General features: G+C 40.7%; 1 protein-coding gene across 8 annotated transcripts in view; it reads right to left on the minus strand.

Moving 5' to 3' along the window:
* The window catches only part of Fn1 (fibronectin 1), a 61,518-nt gene that overhangs the window by 4,397 nt on the left and 31,434 nt on the right, over nucleotides 1-25,687 (minus strand). The window contains exons 23-42 of one of the 8 annotated variants that reach the window (XM_063237458.1): nucleotides 25,341-25,427; nucleotides 24,287-24,478; nucleotides 22,641-22,913; nucleotides 21,361-21,543; nucleotides 19,168-19,257; nucleotides 17,695-17,964; nucleotides 16,846-16,962; nucleotides 16,046-16,210; nucleotides 15,014-15,169; nucleotides 14,274-14,387; nucleotides 13,142-13,411; nucleotides 11,598-11,785; nucleotides 10,494-10,581; nucleotides 9,492-9,668; nucleotides 8,502-8,591; nucleotides 8,109-8,288; nucleotides 6,769-6,858; nucleotides 5,360-5,466; nucleotides 4,104-4,242; nucleotides 1,828-1,992 (exon numbers count right to left, since the gene is read on the minus strand). In XM_063237458.1, the coding sequence (XP_063093528.1) occupies nucleotides 1,828-1,992; nucleotides 4,104-4,242; nucleotides 5,360-5,466; nucleotides 6,769-6,858; nucleotides 8,109-8,288; nucleotides 8,502-8,591; nucleotides 9,492-9,668; nucleotides 10,494-10,581; nucleotides 11,598-11,785; nucleotides 13,142-13,411; nucleotides 14,274-14,387; nucleotides 15,014-15,169; nucleotides 16,046-16,210; nucleotides 16,846-16,962; nucleotides 17,695-17,964; nucleotides 19,168-19,257; nucleotides 21,361-21,543; nucleotides 22,641-22,913; nucleotides 24,287-24,478; nucleotides 25,341-25,427 (3,141 nt within the window). Of the gene's footprint in view, nucleotides 1-1,827; nucleotides 1,993-4,103; nucleotides 4,243-5,359; nucleotides 5,827-6,768; nucleotides 6,859-8,108; nucleotides 8,289-8,501; nucleotides 8,592-9,491; nucleotides 9,669-10,493; nucleotides 10,582-11,597; nucleotides 11,786-13,141; nucleotides 13,412-14,273; nucleotides 14,388-15,013; nucleotides 15,170-16,045; nucleotides 16,211-16,845; nucleotides 16,963-17,694; nucleotides 17,965-19,167; nucleotides 19,258-21,360; nucleotides 21,544-22,640; nucleotides 22,914-24,286; nucleotides 24,479-25,340; nucleotides 25,428-25,687 lie in introns of all 8 variants that reach the window. The other 7 variants (XM_003474205.5, XM_063237460.1, XM_005005775.4 and 4 more) reach the window with 7 other exon arrangements.

The following is a 25,687-nucleotide window of genomic DNA, read 5'->3' on the forward strand; positions in this document are numbered from 1 at the left end:
AGATTTATTTTGCCACAATCATGGCATATGACTAGTCAATGACTTTTATTTGAATTCTCATTATTAAGGTTCACAGTTGTCAAAAACTAAAGCAGGACTGAATTAGCCTTTTAGGGATAAAAAAAATTACTTTTGGATTAGACAAAACCCTCTGTACAAAGTAGTTCAGTTAAATGGCAAACAGATCATCTGGTTCTACCTGCCACCACTTGTTTCCCATAAATAAGAAAAGAATAAACCCAAGTAACACAACAAAAACAAAATGACAAATCAATGGCATTATTCCTATAAACAAAAGATTGGCTGAAGAACGTCCAGAAGCCCCAAGTACTACATCTTTACTACACATAAAAGAAAACTTTTTTGTCTCCAAGAATACTTCTTAGAAATTTATATAACAACGCATCTGTCTTCTGTTTTTATCAACAGTTCAGTCCTCCTTATACTGCAAGAAAAGGCATTAGACAATGGTGACAATCGATACATCAAGCCAAGTACACACATAAGTGAACTTAAGAGCTCTGACTGTTTGGTGCACCTAAGTACTCACACAGGTAAAAAGAAAGTATCCAGCCCTGAAAGCAGGTCAGTTTCCTAACACACGCTGTGTATGACCCCTCTTGTGTCTGCTTTGCAGATGGCTAAGGACAGAAGTCTGTGCTGGAAAACACCCATTGGGTTTTACCAGTAAAATACTTTGAGGAAGTTTTTAAAAATCTGTTATATTTCACAATTTCTTTTTTTTTTTTTTTTAAATCTTTTTCTTTTTTTATCGGTACCAGGGATAGAACTCATGACCACACACTTGCAAGGCAGGTGCTTATGCCACTGAGCTAAATCCCCAGCCCCAAAGAATACAATTTCTACAAATGTCCATATAAGAAATAGTAATTAACACCTATAAAAATGAACCAGTTGTCAATAATGATTGTATCTCCCAAACAAAGAATAAATGAAAAGTTAAATATTCTGATATGCAATTTCAAAGCATAACAGATAATTCCTAGGATCACTCTAGCTAGAAATAGTTGAAAAATTAAAATGTCTTTATAATTTCAAAATTAAATATTTTTAAATTGAAGTTGATTGTTAATTATTAATAAGTGGATTGCCTATATACTTTCCTTTATATCACTAGAAAAGTTCAGGCTTTCTAGGTTGTGTGTACATGTGTGTGATGTACATATTTATGATACATGTGTGTCTTATAGGAGTATGTGTACTATAGGATGTACAATTGATTTGTGTTAAGAATGTTTGTAAGTGGAGCCGGGTGTGGTGGCGCACGCCTGTAACCCCAGCACTAGGGATGGTGAGGCAGGAGGATTGCTCCAAGTTCAAGACCAGCTTGGGCTACATAGTGAGTTCAAGGCCAGTCTGATTTGAATAGCAAAACCCTGTCTCAGAAAGACTAAATAAATGAATGTTTATAAGCGACAATATTCACCTCTGACCTCACTCAACACTAAAGATTAGAAGATTTGAGATTTTTTTCTGTTTTAGACACTCTTGATTAAGCCTAGTTCCAGAGAGTTTGACTTTATTGATTGAATACTGCCTAAAAGAAAACCTTACAAATCATAACCGCTGCAAACTTGTTTTTAATTAGTACACAGCTCTTGAAATGAAGCAATATTCAACAAGTAAAATTTCCCATCATTTTTCTATGATGCCAAATATTACTTTGAGCAAGACAGTTTTCTCCTGTTTGCTGCATGTTTAGAAGTGCTCGCGTCTACCAAACATGCCCCACTTGGTCCATGAGTGCAAACGCATGGAACGGGAAGCGATGGAGGAACAGGTCGAGGAAGAAAGCAAGCTACTCACTAGATGAATCGCATCTGAAATGACCACTGCCAAAGCCTAAGCACTGGCAAGTGAGTTTAAAGCCAGATTCAGACAATCGCTCCCACTCATCTCCGATGGCATAGTGGGAAACTGTGTAGGGGTCAAAGCAGGAGTCATCCGTAGGCTGGTTCAGGCCTTCATTGACTATGAAGAAAAGGAGGCGGAAAAACAAGAGAGACATCATATTGGTGGTTTGGGACCACAAGAAGAAAACAAGCATTTTATACAGCAACTTAATCTAACTCCAGAATTCCAGAGGCGACAGGCAGCACTGGTCATTCTCACAAACAGCGCCTAGGTGTGGCCAGTGGACACTTGAAAAGAGCCCGTACTATATTTTCCATTTTCTGTACAATAAATGAACATTTCTGATAAATCTACTTTGTATAGAAAATGTTACAGGTCCTGGGCAATTTAAGCTAGAGAACAGGATGGGTGGTGGTGTCTCTCTACCAGTACCAGGGTGACCGACCGTGGGCCAGTTGCTTAGTATCTGCCCTCCTCTCTTCCCTCATCTGAACTATAAAGACAATGAAAACGTCTCCACCTCCTAGGACTCTTGTGAAATTACACACAAGCCTTGAATTCAGTGCTTGCCTTCTGTCAGATATAGAAGCATCATTAAATTAAGAGTTATTATTGGATACTGTCCTTTGCTTATAATGCAAAAGTCTTAACCGTTAAATACCTTTATATGATAGTCCCACATTTTGCACATTGATGTTGCACATTAGTACGACTGCTACATTTTATCAATAAAACCAACCGTACCAAATAAGGAACAGGATATAGATGACTTAAGAATAAATAGTGTAGTCTTAGCATGCTACCTAAGATCTTACTTCCTTATGGTTTTTGAGGAAAAAACTTATCTTAAAAATAATCTGTAGAAGTAAAGCATGCCTCAAGTTTCTCTCCAAAAATTAAGATAAATTATTGACTTTAAATCCCAAAGTGTATGCTTCTATAAAAATCAAAGATGAAATGCAATAGATATTTTAAATACCTAGTATTTCAAAAGGCATGACTCTGGAAGAAAACTGAAAAGTCTGAAATGTTTCAAAGCTAGGAGAAGCTAGCCAGCATAAAGAATACTGCTCCTGGGAATGAGGAATTAGAAAGAAGATGAAAAGAGCTTAAACTGTTAAATGGGGTGCTACTCTAAAAATATCCAGAGGTTACAATTCTCCATAACAAAAGTTATGGAGATGGTGTCTTTAAGAAACCAATGTAGAAATGTACAGAAAGCTTTATGCTTTCAAAAATTCTTTTACATAGCAGTTCACTAGGAAACCATGAAAAGCAAAATATAATAAAGTATTCCTGTGAATATGTAATACAACAAACACAAAATAATCCTGCCTCTGGCTTGCCAAACATTCAACCGCTTAATTCATGAGATCTACTCGCATAAAATAACAGTTTTCATCCGAAGAAGAAGGAAACTGAAATTAAGTAACTGGTCCTAGGAAAAGTCCTGTCACTTGGGAGAGGCTGAACTTCTTACTTGCTGCTGATATGGAGTACAGAACCCTCCAGTTAGATAGAAGGAGATTGGGATTCGGAATTTCAAGTACTACTTTTCTCATGTTAGTTGGCGAACCTTCAGCTAATGCACATTGAAAAGTCAGGTGTCATCTGGGCGTGGAGGCTCGCACTTGTAATCCCAGCACTTGGGAGGCTGAGGCAGGAGGATCATTGCGAGTTCGAGACCAGCCCGGGCTACAAAGTGAGCTCAAGGCCAGCCTGAACTGCATAGGGAGACCCTGCCTCAAAAAGACAAAAAAAAAAAGGAGGTCTTTTGCTACCAACGGCCGTGTTGGCAGCATTTTATTTCAGGAACAAAACCCAGTTGTCCCTACTGTCTGCTGAGGAAGACTTTGCTTGTAAGGGTGACCAGTGACTCAAGACCACACAGCACAGGGAGACGAAGAAGGTGTGGAGAAGACACCAGAAATCACTCCTTTCCATCAACTCACATAAGTATTCACTAGCAAGGTCCAGAGTGCTGTACTGAGTACTATTTAAAGTTCCTTCCAAGCCTGACAGCTTATCTTTACTTGCCAGCCTGTCCCTGGGTGCCCAGGGGTTGTATTGACAAAGACATCATGATACAATCATAGAAAATAACTATTAAGTTGCTCCCTTCCTTTAGGCTGGTGTAAAGCCTTATTCTTCAAAGTTGAAAGACCAGAAAACAAAGGAACAGCTGATAAAAGCAGCCCTGGCCCCAGACGGCACAAGAGCGTACGTACCAGAGTTGCCCACGGTCACCACCTCTTCCTGAACCTTGTGCCTCTTCTGGTCTTTCAGTGCCTCTACTATGATGTTGTACGTGGCCCCTCTGGTGAGGCCTGTCAGAGTGGCACTGGTAGAAGTTCCGGGAACTCGGAACTGCGTTTACATGCAAAAGAGGGAGAAAGCATTATTAGCATGAGGACAGGTGTGCTCGCCTCTGTTTTCTTAACGATCCTGACTGCTTGAACAAAAGGAATGAAGAGGGTGGCACGGGAGTCCCAACTGGACAGATGAATGGAAGGAGGGTGTGTGGAAGCACCATTTCTGCCAGATTTTCCTACCAAAAATCTAGCTGTGTGCTCTAGTGACATCGTCGAATGCAGTCACCAGAAGCACTCGATGACACTAGTCTTTCCCCACTGCTGCCGTCATGGGTCTTCCCAAGCCCACTGGGAACCTTGGCGCTGCCCGTTCCCCACTAAATAGGGGCACTGCAGTGTAGGAAGGATGCAGGGATGCCCTTCCGGCAAGGTGTGCCAGACCCTGACACGGACTCCTTAAAACACCAGGATCTCCTCTAGCTCAGGCTTCTAAGCTCATGAATCTCCCTGTATAGTCAGTGTTTTAAATTCTGCCACTGTTTAAAAATAGCAACACAATAAAAGCTGATACCAGTTCCACTGTTGTGATGAATTAAAGAATACAGTTTTAGTTAGAGAATCAATCACTTCAAAGAGCTGACACACAGTGCTTTAGCTAAATTCTTAGACATAGTATAGATAATGGGACTTTTCAAGGAGAAACTATAAAGATGCTGTTTTAGACTTCATGTAACTTTGAAATTAAGGCAGAATATTTTTCTTTTCTAGAACTATCTATTTCAGTAAACAGTCTGCAACATGTGACAATAATAAGATCTCATTGTGTCTATTGCTAAAAATCAATGACATACTCTGCCACATCCTCCAAAGAAGAGCCAGATGGAGGTTTAAAAACAGTTGGCTCGGGGTCTGGGGATTTAGCACAGCGGCATAAGCGCCTGCCTTGCAAGCAGGCAGTCGTGAGTTCCATCCCCGGTACCAATAAAAAGGAAAAAGACAAAAACAAACAAACAAACAAACAAACAAAACAACAACAAAAAAACCCAGTTGCCTTGTATGTGTCATCTTCGTGAGGGTCTTAGAAGATTAGCCATTCTGTACCTGAGGGCTAGCTGCTTCAGTTACTGAGTTTATTCCTTTCCCAGGGTGCACATGTAAGAAGAACCAATTACCTGTAAGAGATCTTCGTCAACACCAACAGGGTGACATGAAATGATGTACTCAGAACTTTCCTGGAATGGGGTCCAAGAGATGGTTGTCTGAGAGAGAGCTTCTTGTCCTGTAGAGGCATTTGGATTGAGCCCCAGCACGTGAGGATAGAGGTGGTGGTCTACGTCTCCCCTGGGGACGTGACCGATTTGGATCTCCTCATCTACGTTCGGCGGGTACGGTCTTGGCCTATGCCTTACAGGGGTGGCTGCTGTGGGTGGTGTGGTCCTCCTAAAACCATGCTCCTCAAAGATCATCTGTTGCCCCACACTGGGCTGCTGCAGGGATGTGCCAGGAAGCTGAATCCCGTTTCCAGTGGCATACCCAGGGTTGGTGACGAAAGGGGTCTGGTGAACCGTGGAGGGAACATCCAGGATCTCTGGTCCATGATGATTGGGGTGTGGAAGGGTGACCAGCTGGGGAAGCTCATCTGGCCAAGACAGGTTACAGCCAAAAAGCAAAGCGCATTGATTAAGCTTCAGCAAGTGGCAGCCACAACCATTAACAACTCAAGCGACAATGACTATTTATCACCATGATCAAAGTTCCTGATAAATCACTTGTTCTCAGATCACAGTTCTCAGATCTGTTCTCAGATCTGGAAAAAAAATTTCCAGAAAGAAATCTTTTATGATTTTTGCCAAAGATTTCTTCATAGTTTAGAAAGAAAAAAGCGTTAGTGTGGGTTTATCAGACACAGAAGCTCAGAACTGCAAAGCCCCACAGAAGCCGCCTTTGCTCGAGTTAAACCTAACGGAACAGAAAAGCGCCGGCTTCCTGCCCTCTGCTCTTTGTTTGAGAAGCAGGTTGTAAGGACCAGGATCCAGACAATGGTGCCAGTGTCTGGAACATGAAGGTTTGGCTCAGATCTTGTGCATTTTGAAATGGTTCAAGTAGATGAAAATACATACTTATTTTCAAAGTTTTTCTAGCACCATAATTACAGCATTTTCTCAAATCCAAATAAAAAGTGGGTGACAAAAATTTAGTTCCAAGTTTCAAAAATCAAATAGTACATCAAGACATGCAAATGGGAGAGATTTCCCTCCTTAAAATACAACCTCTTAAAATTCCACAGAAGATGTCAAAAAACAGCAATGATAGGAACTTAGCTTTACATTATATATCTGGTTTGAATTTTTGAAAGGTGAACAAGGCTTTCCATTGACTGGTTATAGTAAAGAAATAAATAAGTCAAAAGTCTACAGAGCATGATTCCTGCTGCCAGTACAATATATAAGCCATGATTTAAAAAAAAAAAAAAAAACCCACAAGAAATGCATTAAAACATGAAGGACCTTTTCACAAGACAGAGTTGATCAGTTAAGTTTCACCTTGACTTTCTCCTCACCACCTGGAAAGCATTCTTTACCTGTCTTTTTCCTCCCGATCAGAGGCTCACTCTTCTGATTGTTCTTCAGAGCGATGACATAGATTATGTACTCAGTTCCTGGTTCCAGCCCTGAGGGGAGAATACAAGCATCCATTATGTTGGTGAGCTTGGCTCACTGACCAGGAACAAGCATCCCTCTCTAGCTGGCTGGTGGCCTCTTGAAAGGTAAATCAACCTCACTTTTCTCCTCTAGTTATCCACACTCTACATATAAAGGCCACTTCCCATCAGTGACTATACCTGGTGCCCAAAAAAGAACTTGTATGCTATTCTTTTTCTTTTCTTATCAGTCTTTCTGAAACAGGGTCTCCCTATGCTGTCCAGGCTAATCTTGAGCTCACTTTGTAACCCAAGCTGGTCTCAAACTTACAACGATCCTCCTGTCTCAACCTCCCTGAGTGCTGGGATTACAGGAGTGCACCACCAAACCCAGTCTGGAATATTCTTTAACCTGGGGATACTTTTGCCTTTCTAAATTCAAGAAAATCTATTCAGTTTTGTGCACCACCAGGGAAATACAAATGTGCAAGAGATCACTGCAGCTGTTCCTCATGATAACCAGATCAACAAAAAGTCAGGCTGGAGGTAAGTGCTGCGCAGGAGAGAAGGACCCAGTCATCAGGCGGCCCCCAAAGGAAGTATCAGCTCAACACTTTCCCTATCTGAGTCTCTTTTCCTACACCTAAAATTTTAAAACAATAGCTAAAGCTAAAGGCATAGCTTAGAATTAGAGCATTTGTCCAGTATGTTGGAAGCCAGGGTTGGTCCCTAGGTCCTCCATCCTCCTAAAAAAAAGGTTGCGAAGCAGTGCCTCTTTTTTTGTTATTTATACAATCCATAGGAATTTCATCATCTCTGTGACCGCCTAGATTCTCTTGGACAAAGATAATACTAAAGGCCCATGATCCCTCCCAGCAGGATGGACAACTGCTATTTTTTTGGTGTGGGTACTGGGACAGCTCTACCTGGAGACCTCATCTGGCCAAGCAGATAGGAGGATGAGAGTAGGGCGCACTCTGCCAAGTCCTGGGGTCTTATTTTCCAACACTGAACTGACAGGCAAGTTTCCAGCAAGAAACAAAACAACAAAAAAGCTCCAGTGACACTATTGTGACAGTACTGAACTTACACTTTCATGAGCTCATGGCTTTTGAAATGCACTGAGCTCCGCTGCCCTGACAGTAACAATCCCTTGTGAAGTACAAGGCCTCTCGTTTCTCATGAGAGAGAGTCGCAGATGCAGCTGAAGACGAAGGGCTTTGAGTGTTCAAGGGAATAAGGAGGAAAGAAAAGAAAAATCACTGTGAAAACAGCAATACCGGTAATAGTGGCCTCCGTGACGCCAGGGCGGGGCCGAGGGAGCACTTCTCTGGGAGTGGATCCAGGCTTCTCGTACTTGATGATGTAGCCAGTAATCCTGGCCCGAGGTGGCTGCCATGACACCAGCAAGGAGTTGGGCGTGGTAGTCAGGAAACGCAGGTTGGATGGCGCATCGATGGCTAAAAGAAACCAGAATTAAACCTCAGAAAACGAATAACCAAGGGAAGTGCTTCCACACTTTCCCCCAGCCCCTCTAGACAGATAAAAATCTGAGAAGCCTGCAAACTGTCCAAATGACTCGCTGGACGCGGTAACACGGAAACAGCTTCCCAGTTGCTTCCGACATTCCCGCCTGATGACAATGGCATTTTCTCAGTGGAAAATGTATTTACCGGTGGAGGCATCAATGACCACAGGGGAGCTCCGGGCGTTGCTGTTGAGGGTGTACAGATAGATCTTGTAGTCAGTGCCTGGTTGTAGACCTGGGATGTGAAAAGAGATGGCGTTTGCCTGTTCTTACTTTCCTGGAAGAATTCGCAAGCTCACCTACAATTTGCTTGGCCTTTCTGTCACCCCGTATTTAGGCAGACCACAGAAGCGGTCCACATTTGAGCAAAGATGAGCATGACGTGCTAACAAACAGCAAAAACATACGGCAAAGGCAAATCACTGATGCTGACAATTAAAACAGATTTTTGAAAGGCAAAAGCACTATTTTAGAAGATATTCTCATGGAGATATCTCCATGGATATTCTCTTCTCCTGGAGAATGTGAGGAGGGTAGGTTTTCTCTTGTAAGGTAATCAGAGTACCATCAACTTGATACTTAAAATCAGAATGTTTTGGGGGAGGGTAACCAGGAATCAAACTCACAACCTTTTGTTTGGCAGCAAGCTATATAAGCAACCCTGAAATCAGAATTTAAAAGCTCAGAAAAACTTGAATTGACCTGGATTTTGACTTTTCTGGGCATAATTTACACCTTTATCAAGTAGTGTTATTTTTATAAATGTAATTATTTTTAAAATTTAACCATGTTAATGCTGAAAACTACCCACCATTTTGGTGGGCTTTTTTTTTTTTTTTTTTTTTTTTGGTTTTAGACAGTATTTTACTGGGTTTTTTTTTTTGTTTTGTTTTTAACGAGACAGTACACAGTGATGAGAGAATAAATTTGGCACATGAAATTTTGGGCATTTCTCTGACAAAAATTAGACAAAAATCAAGAATTCAAAGGACAAAATTACTTCTGATCGGACTACGACAATACCCTTTTCAAACTGAGTTATCACAGAATATTGAAAATAAATTTCTACCATGAAGTCAGAGAGTAACTTATGAACCTGCATACATTGTGAATGCCAGTGGGGAAGTCCCCTGACCTGTGATGGTGTAGCTTCTAACATCCGGGCTGATGGTCCTCTGCACTGGCGTCTGGCCGCTAGCTGGGACGGCATCAACTTGGAAGCCAGTGATGGTCTCGGTCTTGGTGCGCCAGCTTATGGTGATGGTGGTCTCAGTGGCATCTGTCACACGGGCCCTTCGGGGCGGGCTGACATCTGCGTGAGATCCGTTGGAAGTTAGCACCTACTTGATTCACACGTGTGAAGTTTCACTACTTTAAAACATTTCCTGATGGTATGCCGCATACACTTTAAAAAATATATTGACTGACATACGTGGGGATTTTTCCCCCTTTGACATTCAGCTAGAAAATTCAATAATAATTAGGAAATAGGAAAATGTTCCTATCATATACCTTTTTATTGGAAAGCTTAAAAACTTTCCAGTATTCTACAAATATGCCAATAAGTGTTAGAATGATTAATTTACTGTATTGTAAAAATACGTGTGGAAGGAATTATAGCGTGGCCAGCTAGCAGTTATGTACCCATGACTAGTACTACTGCTAGTATTCTGTCATTTATAGGTTTCACATCCACTTCAAACAGAAAGATCTCTATTTTACCTTTACTTCAAAGATGATAAAACTTTGCCACTTTGTGTGACTGCTGCAGAGCATTAAGCCAGTTACTGATATACCAGAAAATCAAAATCTGGGTCCAATTTGGTCCCACAGCTTAATTTGTGTCCTCCCCAGCTTAATTTGATGGAAAAAAATTCTACCAAGCAGAACATAAACTTGCAGTGAGTCTCAATCTTTAATGCCAATATTGGAACATTATGAAATGATTACATTTTATGTATTGGTAGAACACTTACTAGAGGATCATGAAAAGGGACAGTCAAAAAGATAAGCAATCACATAATTTGCCGACTGGGATTCCTTCCACTGTTCACTTAGGCATCTAAGAAATCACTTATCTTTCCTTAATTTCTGTTTAGACACAAAGTCCGTCGACACTGAGAACTTGCCTACTTACTCTCTAGAGTGGTGACCACTCCTTGAGCTGGCCTGCTGGTCAGTGTGTCTTTGAGAGCATAGACGCTTACTTCGTATTTGGTAGCCACCTAGAAATAAGGGCATGAGCCTTAGTAGTGTCACTGAATGGAACCAGAGTTTTACTGCAGCAGTAGGAAAGCACAATGGTTTTAAAAGAAAATATAAATAAACTAGCAAATCCACAACACTGGAAATTCCTAGATTCCCACCTACAGATGACTGATCACAGATTAACCAAAGTGAATTTAAAAGTGTTCTTAGGGGTTAAGCCCAAGGAAACTATAACTTACATATTTATGATAAACTGATTTTTTTAAAATGAAGAAAATGGGTATTAGTCTTTTTTTTTGCCTTTGTGATCTGTCAGGTGAAAATCATGAATTTTTCTGATTGCAGAGAGGTGAAGAGAATTTTCTATTCTGTCTTTGAACTGTTTTCTGTAATGTCCCCTGGAATTAGTCTTATGTGAAGATGTACATCAATTCCCTAGGATCCTAACTAGTTTTCTGTATACATGCCCAAATATTTGAATGGGCGTAGGATCTAGTTGTACTGGTCTAAGTGAGAATATCTCTTGTCAGGATAACATAACTCAGAAAATGAATAACTCAAATCAATTTATGCATTCAGCCTATAGGTTTATAAATTGCTCCTCCTACACATACAACTCTTTAAAATAAGGTATTTCCAAAAGAACAACACAAAACCTACAGCTAATTATAAAATTCTATTCTAATGGTCATCAGGAAAAGTTGACATCCATGTAAAGTAATTCTATTGGTATAAAAATCTAATATAAACTAGGCTGGTAGCACACACCTATAATCCCAGCACCTGGGAGGCTGAGGCGGGAGGATCATTACATACAAAAATGAGACCAGCCTAGGCTACAAAGTGAGTTCAAAGCTAGCTGGAACTGCATAGTAAAATCCTCTCTGAAGAAAAAAGTCTAATACAAGTATTTGATGGCAGAGGAAAAGGATGCAGTTCAATTTATTACGCAATTACATACCCACCATCATCTTCTATACTATGTAAGAGAGGACCCACTCTTTGATTCTAATGGTAGCAGGTCACTTCTTACCATGAGGCCTGACACAACCACCGATGAACTGTCAGGAGAAAGGTTAATTTCTTTCATGGGTCCAGTCTTCTCCTTTGGGGTCACCCTCACTCGATATCCAGTCAGGCGGACGTTGGGTGCAGTCCATTCCGCACTCAGACTCGTGGGTGTGACCTGGGTGAACCTCAGGTCGGTTGGCGCAGGAATGGCTGTCAGGATGGTCATTGGTTAGAGGTTATTTTATAGGAAATGGGGGAAATGAGAAATAAAGTGAATTCCAAGAAGTAGAACGCATTACTTCTGTTAGGTTAGCTGGATTCCCTGGTTCAGCAGAGATTGAACACAAGAGTAACAGGAGGGGATATGGAATGAAGGAAGTGTATGCTGAAAATGTATTTTATATATATATCAGAATCACTGGAAATGATTTATATATCTGATATATATATAAAATTTTATATATATATCAGAATCACTGGAAATGCTTGGATAAATATTAGAACTCTAAGAGACTTTTGGTTTTAAAAGGTTTTTTTCCTCCTTTAAAATACCAAAATGTTGAATTGTCTTATTGGTCATTACAATCAATATTTCCATTGGTACAAAAAGATGAGCTGTAGCCTTTTTATACATAAATTATCTCTGTATGGAACACCAATTTGGAGTATTCCACCTCAAAGAAAGATATAATTATGTTTTTGTTGTCTCTCAATTTGGGCCCCATGGCAGATATCACTACTAAATTTAGCATATTTTCTGTGGTGCAGCATAAGAAGAAAATTAGCTCATAATAGAAGCAGAAAAAAGCAAAGAGCAATAATACAGATTGTCACCTCCAGGGTTTATGCTGTCACTGAGCCACACCTGTAACATTCCATTCTGCTTCCGAAATAAAACGAAAGAGGATAAAGAATTGTGGAGCCTAGGCATAGCGGGCAACACCTGTAATCCCAGTACTTTGGAGACAAAAGCCTGAGAATTGGCCCACGTTCAAGGCCAGCCAGGACTACACAGTGAGTTCAAGGCCAGTGAGACCTGGTCTCAAAAGACCACAAAGGAACGTGAGAAGCACTTGCCCTCATAACTATTTCCTATGCATCTAAATCAGAATCCTTTAAGCAGATTATAAACCAGCGCATGACAGGCTAACAGGGAAGAAAGCCATCACCCACGTGTCCTCAGAATCACGTTGCTATGAGATACCCTAATTTGGGTGCTTTTTTTAGAGTAAACTGTGTGATGCAAATTACATATTTCCTCTGTAACCACAGGGAATCATAGCTTTGGAAAGAATTCACATTTCAAATATCATATTCCAATGTCTTGCTCTATGGCTTTAGTCATAGGACAAGCTACTCCCAATTCTTTTTATCAAACGTGTTTATGTAAATATCCCTAATTTTAATTGTTTATTACCATTCCCTCTTTGAAGAGGGTCATTCATAACTTTGAAGGCTGTGTCTCTTCCCCTTACACGGGGTACCAACAGCTCGATAAAAGTACTGTTTCGGCAAGGCATAAAGCCACTGCTCCCTGAGCGCCCGAGGGCGTGAGTACCGATATACCTGTGCACTGGGTTCCAATCAGGGGCTTGCTCTCCATATCACCGTGCAAGGCAACCACACTGACTGTGTACTCAGAACCCGGCCTGAGGCCTTGCAGCTCGGCAGTGTCTTCTTCACCATCAGGTGCAGGGAATAGCTCATGGATTCCATCCTCAGGGCTTGAGTAGGTCACCCTGTACCTGGTAACTTGCCCCTGTGGGCTTTCCCAAGCAATTTTGATGGAATCGACATCCACATCAGTGAATGCCAGTCCTTTAGGGCGATCAATGTCTGTTAGGCAAATTAATGGTAAGAGGTTAATGTGAAAAGCAAGTTGTGGAAAAAGCATTTATTACAGGCAAAGCGATTTTTGCAGATACCATTTCCTTTGATAAATTAAACTCCAATTAACCCACTAGCAAAATGAAAAGTAACTTGACATTTGCTTAGATTCTTTATTCTGTTTAAAAAATATTTAATGCATGGCTGGGGGTTTAGCTCAGCAGCGTACGTGCCCGCTTGGCAAACGTGAGGTCATCAGTTCGATCCCCAGCACCAAAAAAAAAAAGTTTAATGTCTCATTATTTATTGAAACCTGGGCGTGAGATACGTAGATACCCAGCAAAATGTCCCCATGACGGAGATTTGCGACGTGAGGTTAGTCTCATGGACCTGGATTTTCTACAACTTGGAAGTGGCAAAGTTGATTTTCATTGTTGCATTTAGGTTGCTGTAATTTTTCTTAAATACTTTTTCCTTTTGTTAAGTAACTCATATCACAGACACTGGTCCAGCCACACTCCTGCAAACCTCCTAGCTAATTTCTTCATTCAACTTTACCTTCCAGTCATAGAAAATGCAGTCCTAAGCAAAACATTTTGTAGATTTGCTATAGGCAAATAAGATTTTGCTGAGGCCATTTGAGCAAAAGGAATTCAAAGCATAAAAACTATGTAGTTCCGTAACTTCTTTCCCTTTCAACTTACTACTTGGCTTGGAGAAGGAAAAATGCTTGTAAAGGGCTCAGCTCAAGACACAAAATAAACTACAATTCGGCTGTCCTACGTATAGGCAAAAGACAAGCAGAGTGCATTTAGACACCTAAGGATAAAATTCAACCTTGAAAATGGAAACCAAGTATCAGTTTACGCACTGGTTACTGCCGTTTTAACCAGGGGCTGGCTCTCTCCATTCTGATTTTGAGCATAGACACTGACCACGTACTCCACGGTGGGCTGTAGGCCTTCAATGGTCATTTCTGTTTGATCTGCAGAGGGAGTGAAAAGCAGTTGTAGCATCTGTATAAATCCAAGCAAATGACTTGGAGAAATTTATAGTAAATATATGGTAGCCTAGAATGTTCATGGCCAGATTCTCAAGGAAACATAGAAGATTCACATCTACTTGCTCTTGGACAACCCTGTTGATTGCTAACACAAATCTGCCATATTGGATGAAAGTCACATTCAAACAAACAAAAAAATTAAAAATCTCTAGCACTTAATAGGATGGCCCAACAATAGCTCTTGGGGAAAAAAATTATTTGACTCTAAGAAATTGCCCTAACATTCTAATTTCACAAATACTTTAGATAAAAATAAAATAACAGCACTACAAAGATGGCCTATTCCTCTCTTCTTGGTGTGCACTCCAAACCATAGAGACGGAGCTAGTAATTCAAGATGCCCATACTGCTAAACAGAACGATATATGTCAGTGCGTGCTCTGAGGAATGGGCTCATCACAATCTTGAGCTCTGAATGCATGAATGAAAAAACTCTGACCTATGATATGAAATGTACAGTACTCACATTAAGGTAGTCACTTACTTAAAAAAAGAATATGTCATCTATCTTTTTATCCTGCTGGATATGTCTTGTTGGTTTTTCTTACCTGGACCTGCATTTTTAGTTTTTGATGGTCCTACGCCATTTTTGGGAGTAGTAGTCACTCTGTAACCAGTGACAGGGGACTTCGAAGGCAGCCACCGGACACTGATGCTGTTATCCTGAACGTCAGTCACTTGCATCTGGGATGGCTTGTCAATTTCTGCAAATGAGGGCAAGAAGAAACCATTGAAGTCTCAGTGCTTGAGGAAGAGACTAAACAAGTCCCTGTGTGTAGTTCAGGTGCATATCTGGATTAACTTCTACTTAATCTTCCGGGTTTAATTGCAGGAATAAAGGCAGCTTGGGGAGACAGATATACATCCAGACACCATTACAACGATTTTGAATATGACTGCTTCATGCACAAAGAAGCTACAAACTAAGTAGATGTTTGTCTTCTTACCTACCAACTCTTCCATTAATGTTTTCAACAAACAATTACTGAGTACCCTCTATGCTGGTTTCTGTCGCAGGCATATGACACACATTGATTAGCTACACACACAAAATTTCTTTTTTTTTCCCCACAGACAAAATTTCCACTCTTGGAGCATATCCTTGCATACTTGGCTCAAAATCTGTTAGTTGCAGGTGCTTTTAGCTACAGGCTGTTGCCTTATTAAAAAAGAGGATCAGAGCCAGGCATGGTGTCGCACGCCTGAATCCCAGCTATTCATGAGGCTGAAGCAGGAGCACAATTCTGAGGCCAGCGTGGACAGTGTAGTAAGACCTTGATGCAAAAATAGAAAGAACTGAGACTGGTGGGCTATCACTCAGTTTCATGAGTTCAAACTTCAGGAACCCCACCCCCTCAAAAAAAGAAAAACACCAGAAAAATCAAGGCTGGGAACGTAGCTCAATGCCCAATAAACACAGCACTTGTCTAGGAGGTATGAAACCCTGGATTCAATCGTTAGCACAAAGAAAAAAATAAAGAAAAATCAACTTCATAATGAGGAAACTACATTGGGAGAAAGAACTTCGTAAGTTACCTAAACAAGGAAGCCTGTTAGCATTCTAGAGGAGATATGTATACCTGTTCGGTAATCTATGGAAACTGGCTTGCTGCTGGCAGGGCTGTCCCCACGCCCAGTGACAGCATACAGGGTGATGGTGTAATCTGCTCCAGGCTTCAGGTTGCTGATTGTAGCTGTGTTCTTGGTCCCAGGCACAGTGAACTCCTGGACAGGGCTGTTTCCTCCTGCAGGAAAATGATTTCACAGTGATGAGGGGCTTGGCGCTACTCGGGGAAACTACTGATGAATTAACATATCAAATAGTATGTAAATCACATCTTATTGCTAACACCTTTTTAGAGTGCTATTAATAGAGGCAGAATGGGAAGATGTATTTATGCATGTAGTAAACCTTGGTAAGCGTACAGAAATTGGGAGAAAATTGTACTTAGTGCTATTTTAACTTCCAGCTTTAAAATGTGAGCGTGGTAGATGAATATCAAGAGGAGGATGGAGGGAAGCCATCGCTAAATCCAGGTTTGCACAGATTACACCCCTTTTAAAATTTTAATAGAATATATTTATGTGGAACATAAGGATAGAGAAAAGTAAAAAGAAATAAAAATCACTTTTCACCAATGATATTATAAATTTACAATCTCTTTTCCCCTTAGCTCTGCTCTTTCCCCATCACTAGTACAAAACAAATTTTTTAAATCTTAATTTTATAACTAATTCTATTATAGGTAGTTTCTATGTGTTCCTGGAAAAGGCAAGGTCTACTTGAAATTTCCCAAGGTTTCTTTCATTCCGTATGCACTGAGGAGCCTGCAAGCTACCCCTCACAGATTCTGATGTGGTCAGCGAGCACGCGAAGCACCTGTCTCTCCATAGGTGATCCTGTAGTAGCGCACGGTGACACCCGGTGCATCCCACTTGATCATCACACTGTTGGGGGTGGAGGCGACCACCTCCAGGTCTCTCGGAACATCAGAAACTAGAAAAACACCGGAAATGTCTCAGCCCCATAACTTGCAAACAATACTCAGATTCTTCAGGTTCATTTTCTCTAGATAAAACGTCAACACTATACGAATTTATTAGAATTAAAAATTATGAACAATTCAAGGTACGGTGAGACCTTGGTTCACAAATTCAGGTCTCAGAATTCATTCCATGCTTCTGGTTGTAACCCGATTCTGTCACCAGGCTCGTGGAAAGAGTTAAGTTCATGAACCGAGGTACCACTATAGTTAAGGGAAATATTTAAATTATGATAAATGATTATTTCAAATTTACTGGTGAATTTTTTTGCCTCAACTTCTTACACTCTTTCCCAGTGGAGACTGAGGTTAATAGTTATCTTGATGACAGGTCTCCTGTAAGTTCCTCTCATAGGTGATCCCTCAAGAATAATAACACTATTACACTAAAATTGTACTTTAAAGGAAATTTCAAAACAATGTTACATTATCTGTATTTTGAACAAAAGGTTAGTAATTAGAAACACACAGTTATCTAATTCAGGTGAGACAATTTTTGGGATAAAGAACTTCTAAGAGGGAGATTTTTCTCCACATTTTTTCTCTTCCATCTCCATGTTTCATAACCAATCGTGGACTATTTTTTAAGGAATGACTGATTTGCACTACATAATGCTATCTCATAGACTATACCAACTGTACAGGAAAGCCTTCTAAATTTCTTTGTAGACCAGAAAACAACTTACTTGTTGACTGCTGGCCAATCAAGATAGGGCTTTCCTCTCTGCCATTCACAGCAACAATGCTGACCACGTATTCGGTGCCCGGAAGGAGGTTGGTGAGGGTGATAGAATTCCGAGACGGGGGCACTCGGTCTTCTCGGGGTCTTCCGCTAAGATGCTCAGGATGATGGCGAATTCTGTAGCCAGTGATGGTGGCTCTTGGAGCAATCCAATGGACAGTGAAGGAGTTGGCAGTGATGTCAGAAAAGTCAATGCCAGTTGGAGAATCAAGACCTGTTTTTTCCACCCATGGGAGGAAGAGAGGAAAAAAGACAAGACACCACCAGCTTAGACAGGAGCGAGTAAAAATAACACACATCAGTGACTTTTGTCTTTTCTTATTATGCAACTGATGTAGTAGACTTCAGGATATGATAAGCTCATTTTAAGCTACATTGGAATTTTAAGATTATCAGATGGTGGCTGGAAATAATCAACTCATGTTATTAATTTATTTTCCCTTTGCTAAGTAATACAAGTGATTTGTTTGTGTCATTACACTAGGTTTCTGCATCCTATCTGAAGATTAGTGTTTGAGATATTGTGGAAATTGATATACTCAAGTGCTGTGGTGTTTAATTATTGTGTGTTTCCATCCTACAGTATCTCTCCAGGTACAATAAGATCTGCCCGTTCTCAAGTCAAGATGTTTGGCTCCCAAAGAAGCTAGCTATGCTCAAAATAAATAAATAAATTAAATAATTGTCAACAGAGTGGTAATTATGTCAAGTACCAAATATGCTAAGACATTATTCTGCATACATTGCAAAGGAGGTACTCCTTCATGAATTGAAATTTTCGCACAAAATTCGGTATTTCACTATTTCCCTTTAAATTTAATTTTAAAAATATTTTTCATATTTCATATTGAAATCATTTTGCCTCTTTGGAACTTGCAATAAATTTCTTATAACATTTATAAGTCAATTCAATGATATAATTAAACCAAATCGAGAGATTCTAACTTCTTTTTGAAAATAAGTAAATTAGTAAGTATACTAAACTGAGGGAATATTAAAAGAAGCACTCATATTTAGGAAGGGATATAACAATTTATGGGATTCAATTCTATTGTTATCTTGCAGTAAATGATAGTGTTAAGTGAGCTCTTACGCAGAGCTGTCTAATCAACAGAGATGTCCGCAAATTCCAAATAACAAATTATAAGATATTCTTCTTGAAACTTTTTTTAAAGGATAGCAACAAAGTTTCTGAGCTAATTCCAGTTTTCTCTGCAAGCAGCACAAACTGTGGTGGCAGAACTGGTAATTAGTAACCAAGTTTTGAGTAAGATGTATTTGCATTTTCAACACCAATAATGAAAATGTCACAACAAAGCCACGCCATTCCACCGAGATGGAAGTGGATTTCACTTAGCCATTTCAAGCTGGGTGGTGAGAGCCTCTGCAAAGCAGGCTGGCGGCTAGCAGGACTCACCTGTTTTCTGTCTTCCCCTAAGAGGGATGCTCTCGTGTTGTTCGTAGACACTGGAGACACTGACTAAATAATCGGTCCCGGGCAGCAGGTCTGAAGACAGAAATTGGATTGGTCTCAGACTCGTATTTGACAGCATGAAAAACCAAAGTACCCCTGGGGCTATTTTAACTGATGAAATGACCAAGGATTCAGTCCTGCAGCCTACTTAGGCCTAAGTAACCACTGCTGCCTGGGGATGGGGACTGGAATCGGGCCCGAGGGAAGGGTGGCCCTGTCCTACAGCCTCTCAGAGCCCTGCTGTTGGCTCCACCTCTGACGTTGACCCGGCTGGGCTGCAGGCAGAGGGAGCTGCAGTGGATAACATTTCTCTCCTTCATTTGGTAGCGCATCCTTTGGAGCACAGGATAACCGTGGCACTGTGCATGTGTGTCCCTTCCTGTCACAACAGTCCTGGGAGGTGGCTCACGACTTTTTAAAGCAACTTTACGCTATACAGCATACAGCGCCCATCTAACTTGTACACATGGGCAGGTTGGACACAGGTGCAGCTTGTGGAACCAACCGTTCACCACATTCTGCATGCAGAACAAACCCATTACCCTGAAAGGCTGGTTCATTGCAACTATCCCTATCGGATTAAAGAAGAAAAGCGAGGGACACAAAGGTTAATATTCTTTCATTTACTTGCCTGAGGGCATTCACGAGCTGACCTAGTCCATGACCGATGGTCTTAACAATTGATGTTTATTGCAAAAGAGCCACACGGTGAAGGGGAATCACTGGTTCTGCCATATTCAGCAGAAAGCAATATCCACGAAAAATTTAATAAACATTCCTGAGTATACATTTTTCACATTTTGATACACAGGGTAAGTGTAAAAGTTACAGGGTAAGTTTCCTGGCCTTTCCACTCCTGCTTAATAGACGCTCGTTTTCCACTGTGATGTTTGTCGCCACCCTTTGATCTCTCAGCAGAGGACCCTGCAAGGTTTATGAAAGCACCAAACTATGTGGCTGGATGCTGGGGCACGATCTCTCCCTTCCTACCTGACCAGGTACAGTTTAACAACATTCAGAGACCTCAGTTGCTTCATCTTAAAAACAGGAGAACAGTGACTTTTCAAAAAGGGACAGTAGTTACATAGACAAGTCTTGAAGGCACAGCATTGGGACCACAAGTTCTTGGGACACATAATTAACATCCGACTGCTCCTGGTACGTGGTACAAGGCCTTCATTACTGGGCAATGTGGGAAATACTCATTCCACAATGTTCTCGAACAGAAAAAGCCCTGCAGAAGTAGCCATCAGGCATAAGGACGTTCTTGCCCAAAAAATGAGAAGCTAAATTCACAGTCATGCTCAGCTGCCTTTCCTTGTGTGTGATTTTCTAATGCGTGCTTGGAAGGCAGAGGATGTTTCCAGATCACCATTTGGGACTATATCTTAATTGTAACCTGTTTTTCCCTTATGTGGAATCTTTGGCTGTTTTTTACATTTTACTACAATAAAAGACAGAGTGAAAATAACAGGAGCAATGTTTATGCAAACGCAGCACCGTACGGCAGCCCACTCGTACTTCCTGTAATAAACAGCGTCTGTTCCAAAATGGTAGGAACTAGAAAGAGACAATTTCCATAAATTGTTGTTTATTTAATGTCAGTTGTTTTCTAAGTCCTCAGCCTTCTGAGAAATCCAGCCAACAGATGCTTTTTGAAATACAAATTAAACTTCTCACTCTGTAGGGCAACATGATCTCTCTAAGCAATCAGTCACTGTTTCTGAGTTTTCAGATGCAATAGATTTTACGGCTCATACTTAAAAAAAAACCAAAACCAAAAACAGATACGTGACACTACTTTCAACCTTCACTTTTTTCTTCTCTAAACATTTTGATTTAGTCATATAATTTCTCTTGATAACTACTTATTTTTTAGTGCTTATTTGGAAGTAGAACATTTGAAGTCTTAGAGCTGAACTGCTATTGTTTTGCACTCTGACTTCTGGGAAGCTGTAGATAGCAAAGGTCCATCAAGATAGTGATACATATCACACCTTTCAAAATCTACCAAGCTGCACGTGAAATGAGATTAGTTTGTGGCTCTGTTGTCCTCCTTTGTTGCTCCTAGCTAAGAACTCAGATTCCATTCATTATGCCCCAGGTTGGTATCTATAGACACAGTTTACTGCTTACTTGTTAAGACCACCGCATTGTCTGAAGGAGAAATTGACAACTCTGCAACGTCTTCCTCGTTTTTCACAGGTGAGTAGCGTAACAGGAAGTTGGTCAGCTCAATGGATGGAGGGGGGGCCCAGGTGACACGCATAGTGTCTGGACCAATATTGGTAAACCGCAAGTCAGTGGGCGGAGGGACAGCTGGTTTCAAGTAAGAAAGAAGACAAAGTTAATGTCATTTTAATGTTAAATCCACTGAAACAGCTGGAAAGGTAAAAACAATATTTCATGCACAAAAGGGACAGTCTTAATCATGCAATTCGTCTAAGTCTAAGCTAAATCATAATGTACTATCGTTAAAAAAAAACACTACTCATAGTACTGTTAGGCCCCTTTAACCTTTCTGCCATCATCAGTGTGTGTTAAATAATAATTTTAATCTACTTTTTGAGATAGGTTGACTTACGTACATTACTATAATACCACTAAAGTGTATCTTATCCCAGCCAGAAGAGGCTTAAATTGCCACACAGCAAAAAGAAATAGCAGTACTTTCCAAAGAAACACATGCACACACAGACAGAAAGACACAAGGGTCCTGTACTTCCCCCGACGTGAGATGTCTACAAGCTAGAGAGAGCTCCAGTTCATTCCGTGATTTCTACATACGAGTGAGAAGGTTCATGCAGTTGGTTCTCAGCATGTTTCTTACCATGCAGGGCAGAGAACCTTTTAAAATGTTGCATGCTGGTCCCCAGACTCTGGTGAAAGAGGAGTTTCTTTACTTTATCATAATGGACAAAAAAAATTTTTAAAGTAGATGATTGCAGAGTTTGATTTTCTCCCACTTCAAATCAGCCCTTTCCACTCTACACTAAATTTTGATGGGCTTTTCATGAGCTCCAGAGAAGGAATACAATAGAATTTAATGAAAGGTAGAAGGAGGAGCATAATGGTACATGTTGGGAGTATAACTCTTGTTATTAACTGGTGTTTAGGTTTGCAAAGTCAATACAACTCTGGTACTTTTTTTAACCGGTCAGATATCTAGATCTCTCTAGTTTTATACATATTTTTGCAGTTTTAAGTGAAAGTACACTTGAGAATACTTGCATTTGTCTTCATCCAGTTAGTTTAGCATATGCACTTAGGTGATTTCTTATCCCCTGATCCACCTTGTCTTACTTTAGGTGGCCACTAGCTGGCGTCCCCCTTGAAACGTCCAAATTTAACCAGAGTGGCTGGCAGCAACATGCAACACCATCCATGTCTCAAACACAGAAGTTTTCAAAATTCACCCGTTTGCTGTGTCAGTGTAGTAGGAGCACTCTCTCCGCCATTAATGAGAGTGATAACGCTGATGTCATAGTCAATGCCCGGCTCCAGCCCTGTCACTGTGTAGTATCCTACTGAGGAGTCCACAAAATCTTCAAATATAGGGATCCCTTCTCCTGCTGCAACTACTGTGATGCGGTACCCAATAATGGTGGAAGAGTTTAGCGGGGTCCACCTCAGGCCGATGCTTGAATCGGTTATATCAACAAAACTTAGGTCAGTGAGCTGGGGCACCTCTATTGAGTTACAAAGCAAAGAGAGAGCAAAGGGAAAAATGGAAGCAGAGAAGAGGAAAAAATAAAGCAGTGTATATCAGGTTACCAGTAGTACAATTGGTGGAATGGTAAAGCAATGATGGTAATATGCAATCTGCTTCAAATTATCTGCAAAGACTTCCTAAGTATGAAGAATGCTTTGCTTCCCTGGGAGAATAAAACAGGTAATAATATTCTTTAGGGATATCTTGTGCATTTTAAAAATGTCCCTACATGGTACAGATTGAACTTCATAGATTCCCTGGACCACCGGCCTATTTAGGATGTCCAAAACATTTCAAGAGACTATACATAGTATCTGCAGTCGGTATCACTGATATTTCACTAAAAATCCAAAAGCATTTTAGTGGAAAAACAAAAGTTTGCATGAAGAGAGAAAGAAAAAAAAATTTTTTTGGATGATGTGTTGCTTTTTCCCCCAATGCAAAACTCATGACAGCATCGTGGCCATAATGCATTATCAGTGTGCGATGTGAAATGTGCCATTCAAGGCAAGGACAGACAGGCCTCATTCTGAGGCCAATGCTGGTGTTTTAAATTCACAAGCACAGTTATCTAATTAGCATCGGAAAATAGACACCCAGCAGTGCAAAGAAGCCAGTCTGTCCAATGGTTTCATCCTGTCATAATCCAATTTTGGCAATGAATCTGCTCGTACAGAAATCTGCCTTTTAATTCATAAGGAAGAATTCCTAAGGGCTGGGTTTGTGGCTCAGTGGTAAGAGTTCCTGCCTCATATGCACAAAAAAGCCGTGGGTTTGGTCCCCAGCACCACAAATAGATAAATAAAGAATGTCCTGAAGGCATAGCCTTTACTTCTTCCTTTCTGTTTCCCCAATTAAAAAAATAAAAGATGTGAAGCTGCAAGATAAAAGAACTGAATGTTGTCGACCAAGTGCTATTTCAGTGCTCACATCTGGAGGCAAACGTTTTATGGATAGCTGTTGGAAACTGCGAGGTACTGTGAAGAAAGGGATGTACCGATGGGATGCATTTACCACATTACTTTTAGCCTGTCAGCACTGAGTACGGATACAGGACGTTGTTTAGTAATATTTCCACATGAGCGAACAGTAGAGTTAATGCCACGCTTGCCACTCCATTGCACACCCACTGCAACAAACAGCCTCCCAGTGAAGCAGACAGTGAAGCGGTGTTAACAGCAAGCCTTTGTCCAGAGAGTGGCTGTGACATCACGGCGTGGAGCGTGCACTTGGGAGCTGGAATTAAATCCCAGCTGTATTTGACACACTCAACCACTTGAGGATTAAGATGCTAATCCCTACTCTTCCTGAAACTGTCATTCTAAGGAGAACAGTCTATTTTTCTGTTACCTGGAATGATGGTATCAGAGACAGGGACACTTTCCTTGTTATCTTTGACAGTGTAAACACTGACATTGTATTCCACGCCAGGACTTAGGTTTTCAAAAGTGCAGGAACTCTGATCGGCATGAACCACCTCTTCCAAAGAATATCCCTGCTGCCCGTTTGTAGGGGTGGTGGTAATTCTATAACCAGTAATATCTGGAGGGAACAGAGGAAAGGTTACTGTAGACAGCACTTAAGCCCCTCCAATAAGGGACCCACAAAAAGGGAAAGGAACAAGTTCAGCACCTACTGAAGAGCCACTGTCACTCAGGGCTTGCAACACCCTTTGGAGGCTAAAGCATTGAGTGTCAAGAAAATCTAGAATATCACAGTAAATCAAATAAGCTGATTACAGAAAGGCAAATACTACAGTTCTCACTCGCTTATGACCGCTAAAAAAGTCAATGTCATAGAAGAGAGTAACATAAGAAACACTGCCATAGGTACGTTTTATCTATTTTAGGATTTTACATACTTTTCATTCAATATGTTTAAATGAATTTAGATAACAGCTTTTAAACATTTAAAATTTTTAAATATTTAAAAATAGCCATGAAGCTTGTGAGCCAAATTTCTCAATATTGATTACCAATGAAAAACAAAACATAGACAGCCTAGCATCCCTCGGTGGATTTTGCCATTATAGATCAAAATACTTTTTAAAAGATTTTATCTGTATTGAAACTGTATTCTTTGCCCTTAAACTTGCTCCCCATATATGGCAACTGTTACTGCACTGCACAAAGGGCATCTTCCGAAATGCCCCCCCCCCCCCCCCCAGTTACACAAAGATCTGCCTTTTCCCAAAGTCTGGTGTACAGTTATTCTCTTTTCTGCCACTTAAGGAAACATGCATTAAAACACCCTGTTACACTTCCATGCGTTTCTGTGTTTTTTATGGACAGCAGTTACTCGAAGCCTATCTTTGGAACCCATCCTTCCCGGAAAGGAACAGCTTCTGAAACAAGCACCTTGGGAAGGCACTGTGCCCCATGCCCTCGGTCCGTGCCAGTCTCACCTGGGGTGGTGCTCCTCTCCCAGGAGACCGTAAGCACGCCAGTGTCAGGGTTCGTTTCCAGGTGCAGGTTTGTGGGTGGAGACAGTGCTATGCAGAAAGAAAATTTGTAGTTAAAATTTAAAGTTTAACAAGTTAGCTTGTGGAATGTTTCTTTTCCTTCTCTTTTTCTTTTCTCCCTCTTTCTCCCTCTGCTTTTTTCCTTCCTCTATCTTCTCCTTCATCCCTTCCTCCCCGAATCAGTAAAAATACAGAAATTATACTGTGAAAGCATGGTAGACAATAACATCTCAGAGAGTCTTTTAGGATTAATGGTTTTACAATACTGAAATGACTTCCATTTTGCCAGT

The sequence above is a fragment of the Cavia porcellus genome, unplaced genomic scaffold, assembly GCF_034190915.1.
Source record: "Cavia porcellus strain 051 isolate PalLab524CR breed Dunkin Hartley unplaced genomic scaffold, mCavPor4.1 scaffold_26, whole genome shotgun sequence".
In the NCBI taxonomy this organism is placed as follows: Eukaryota; Metazoa; Chordata; class Mammalia; order Rodentia; family Caviidae; genus Cavia; species Cavia porcellus.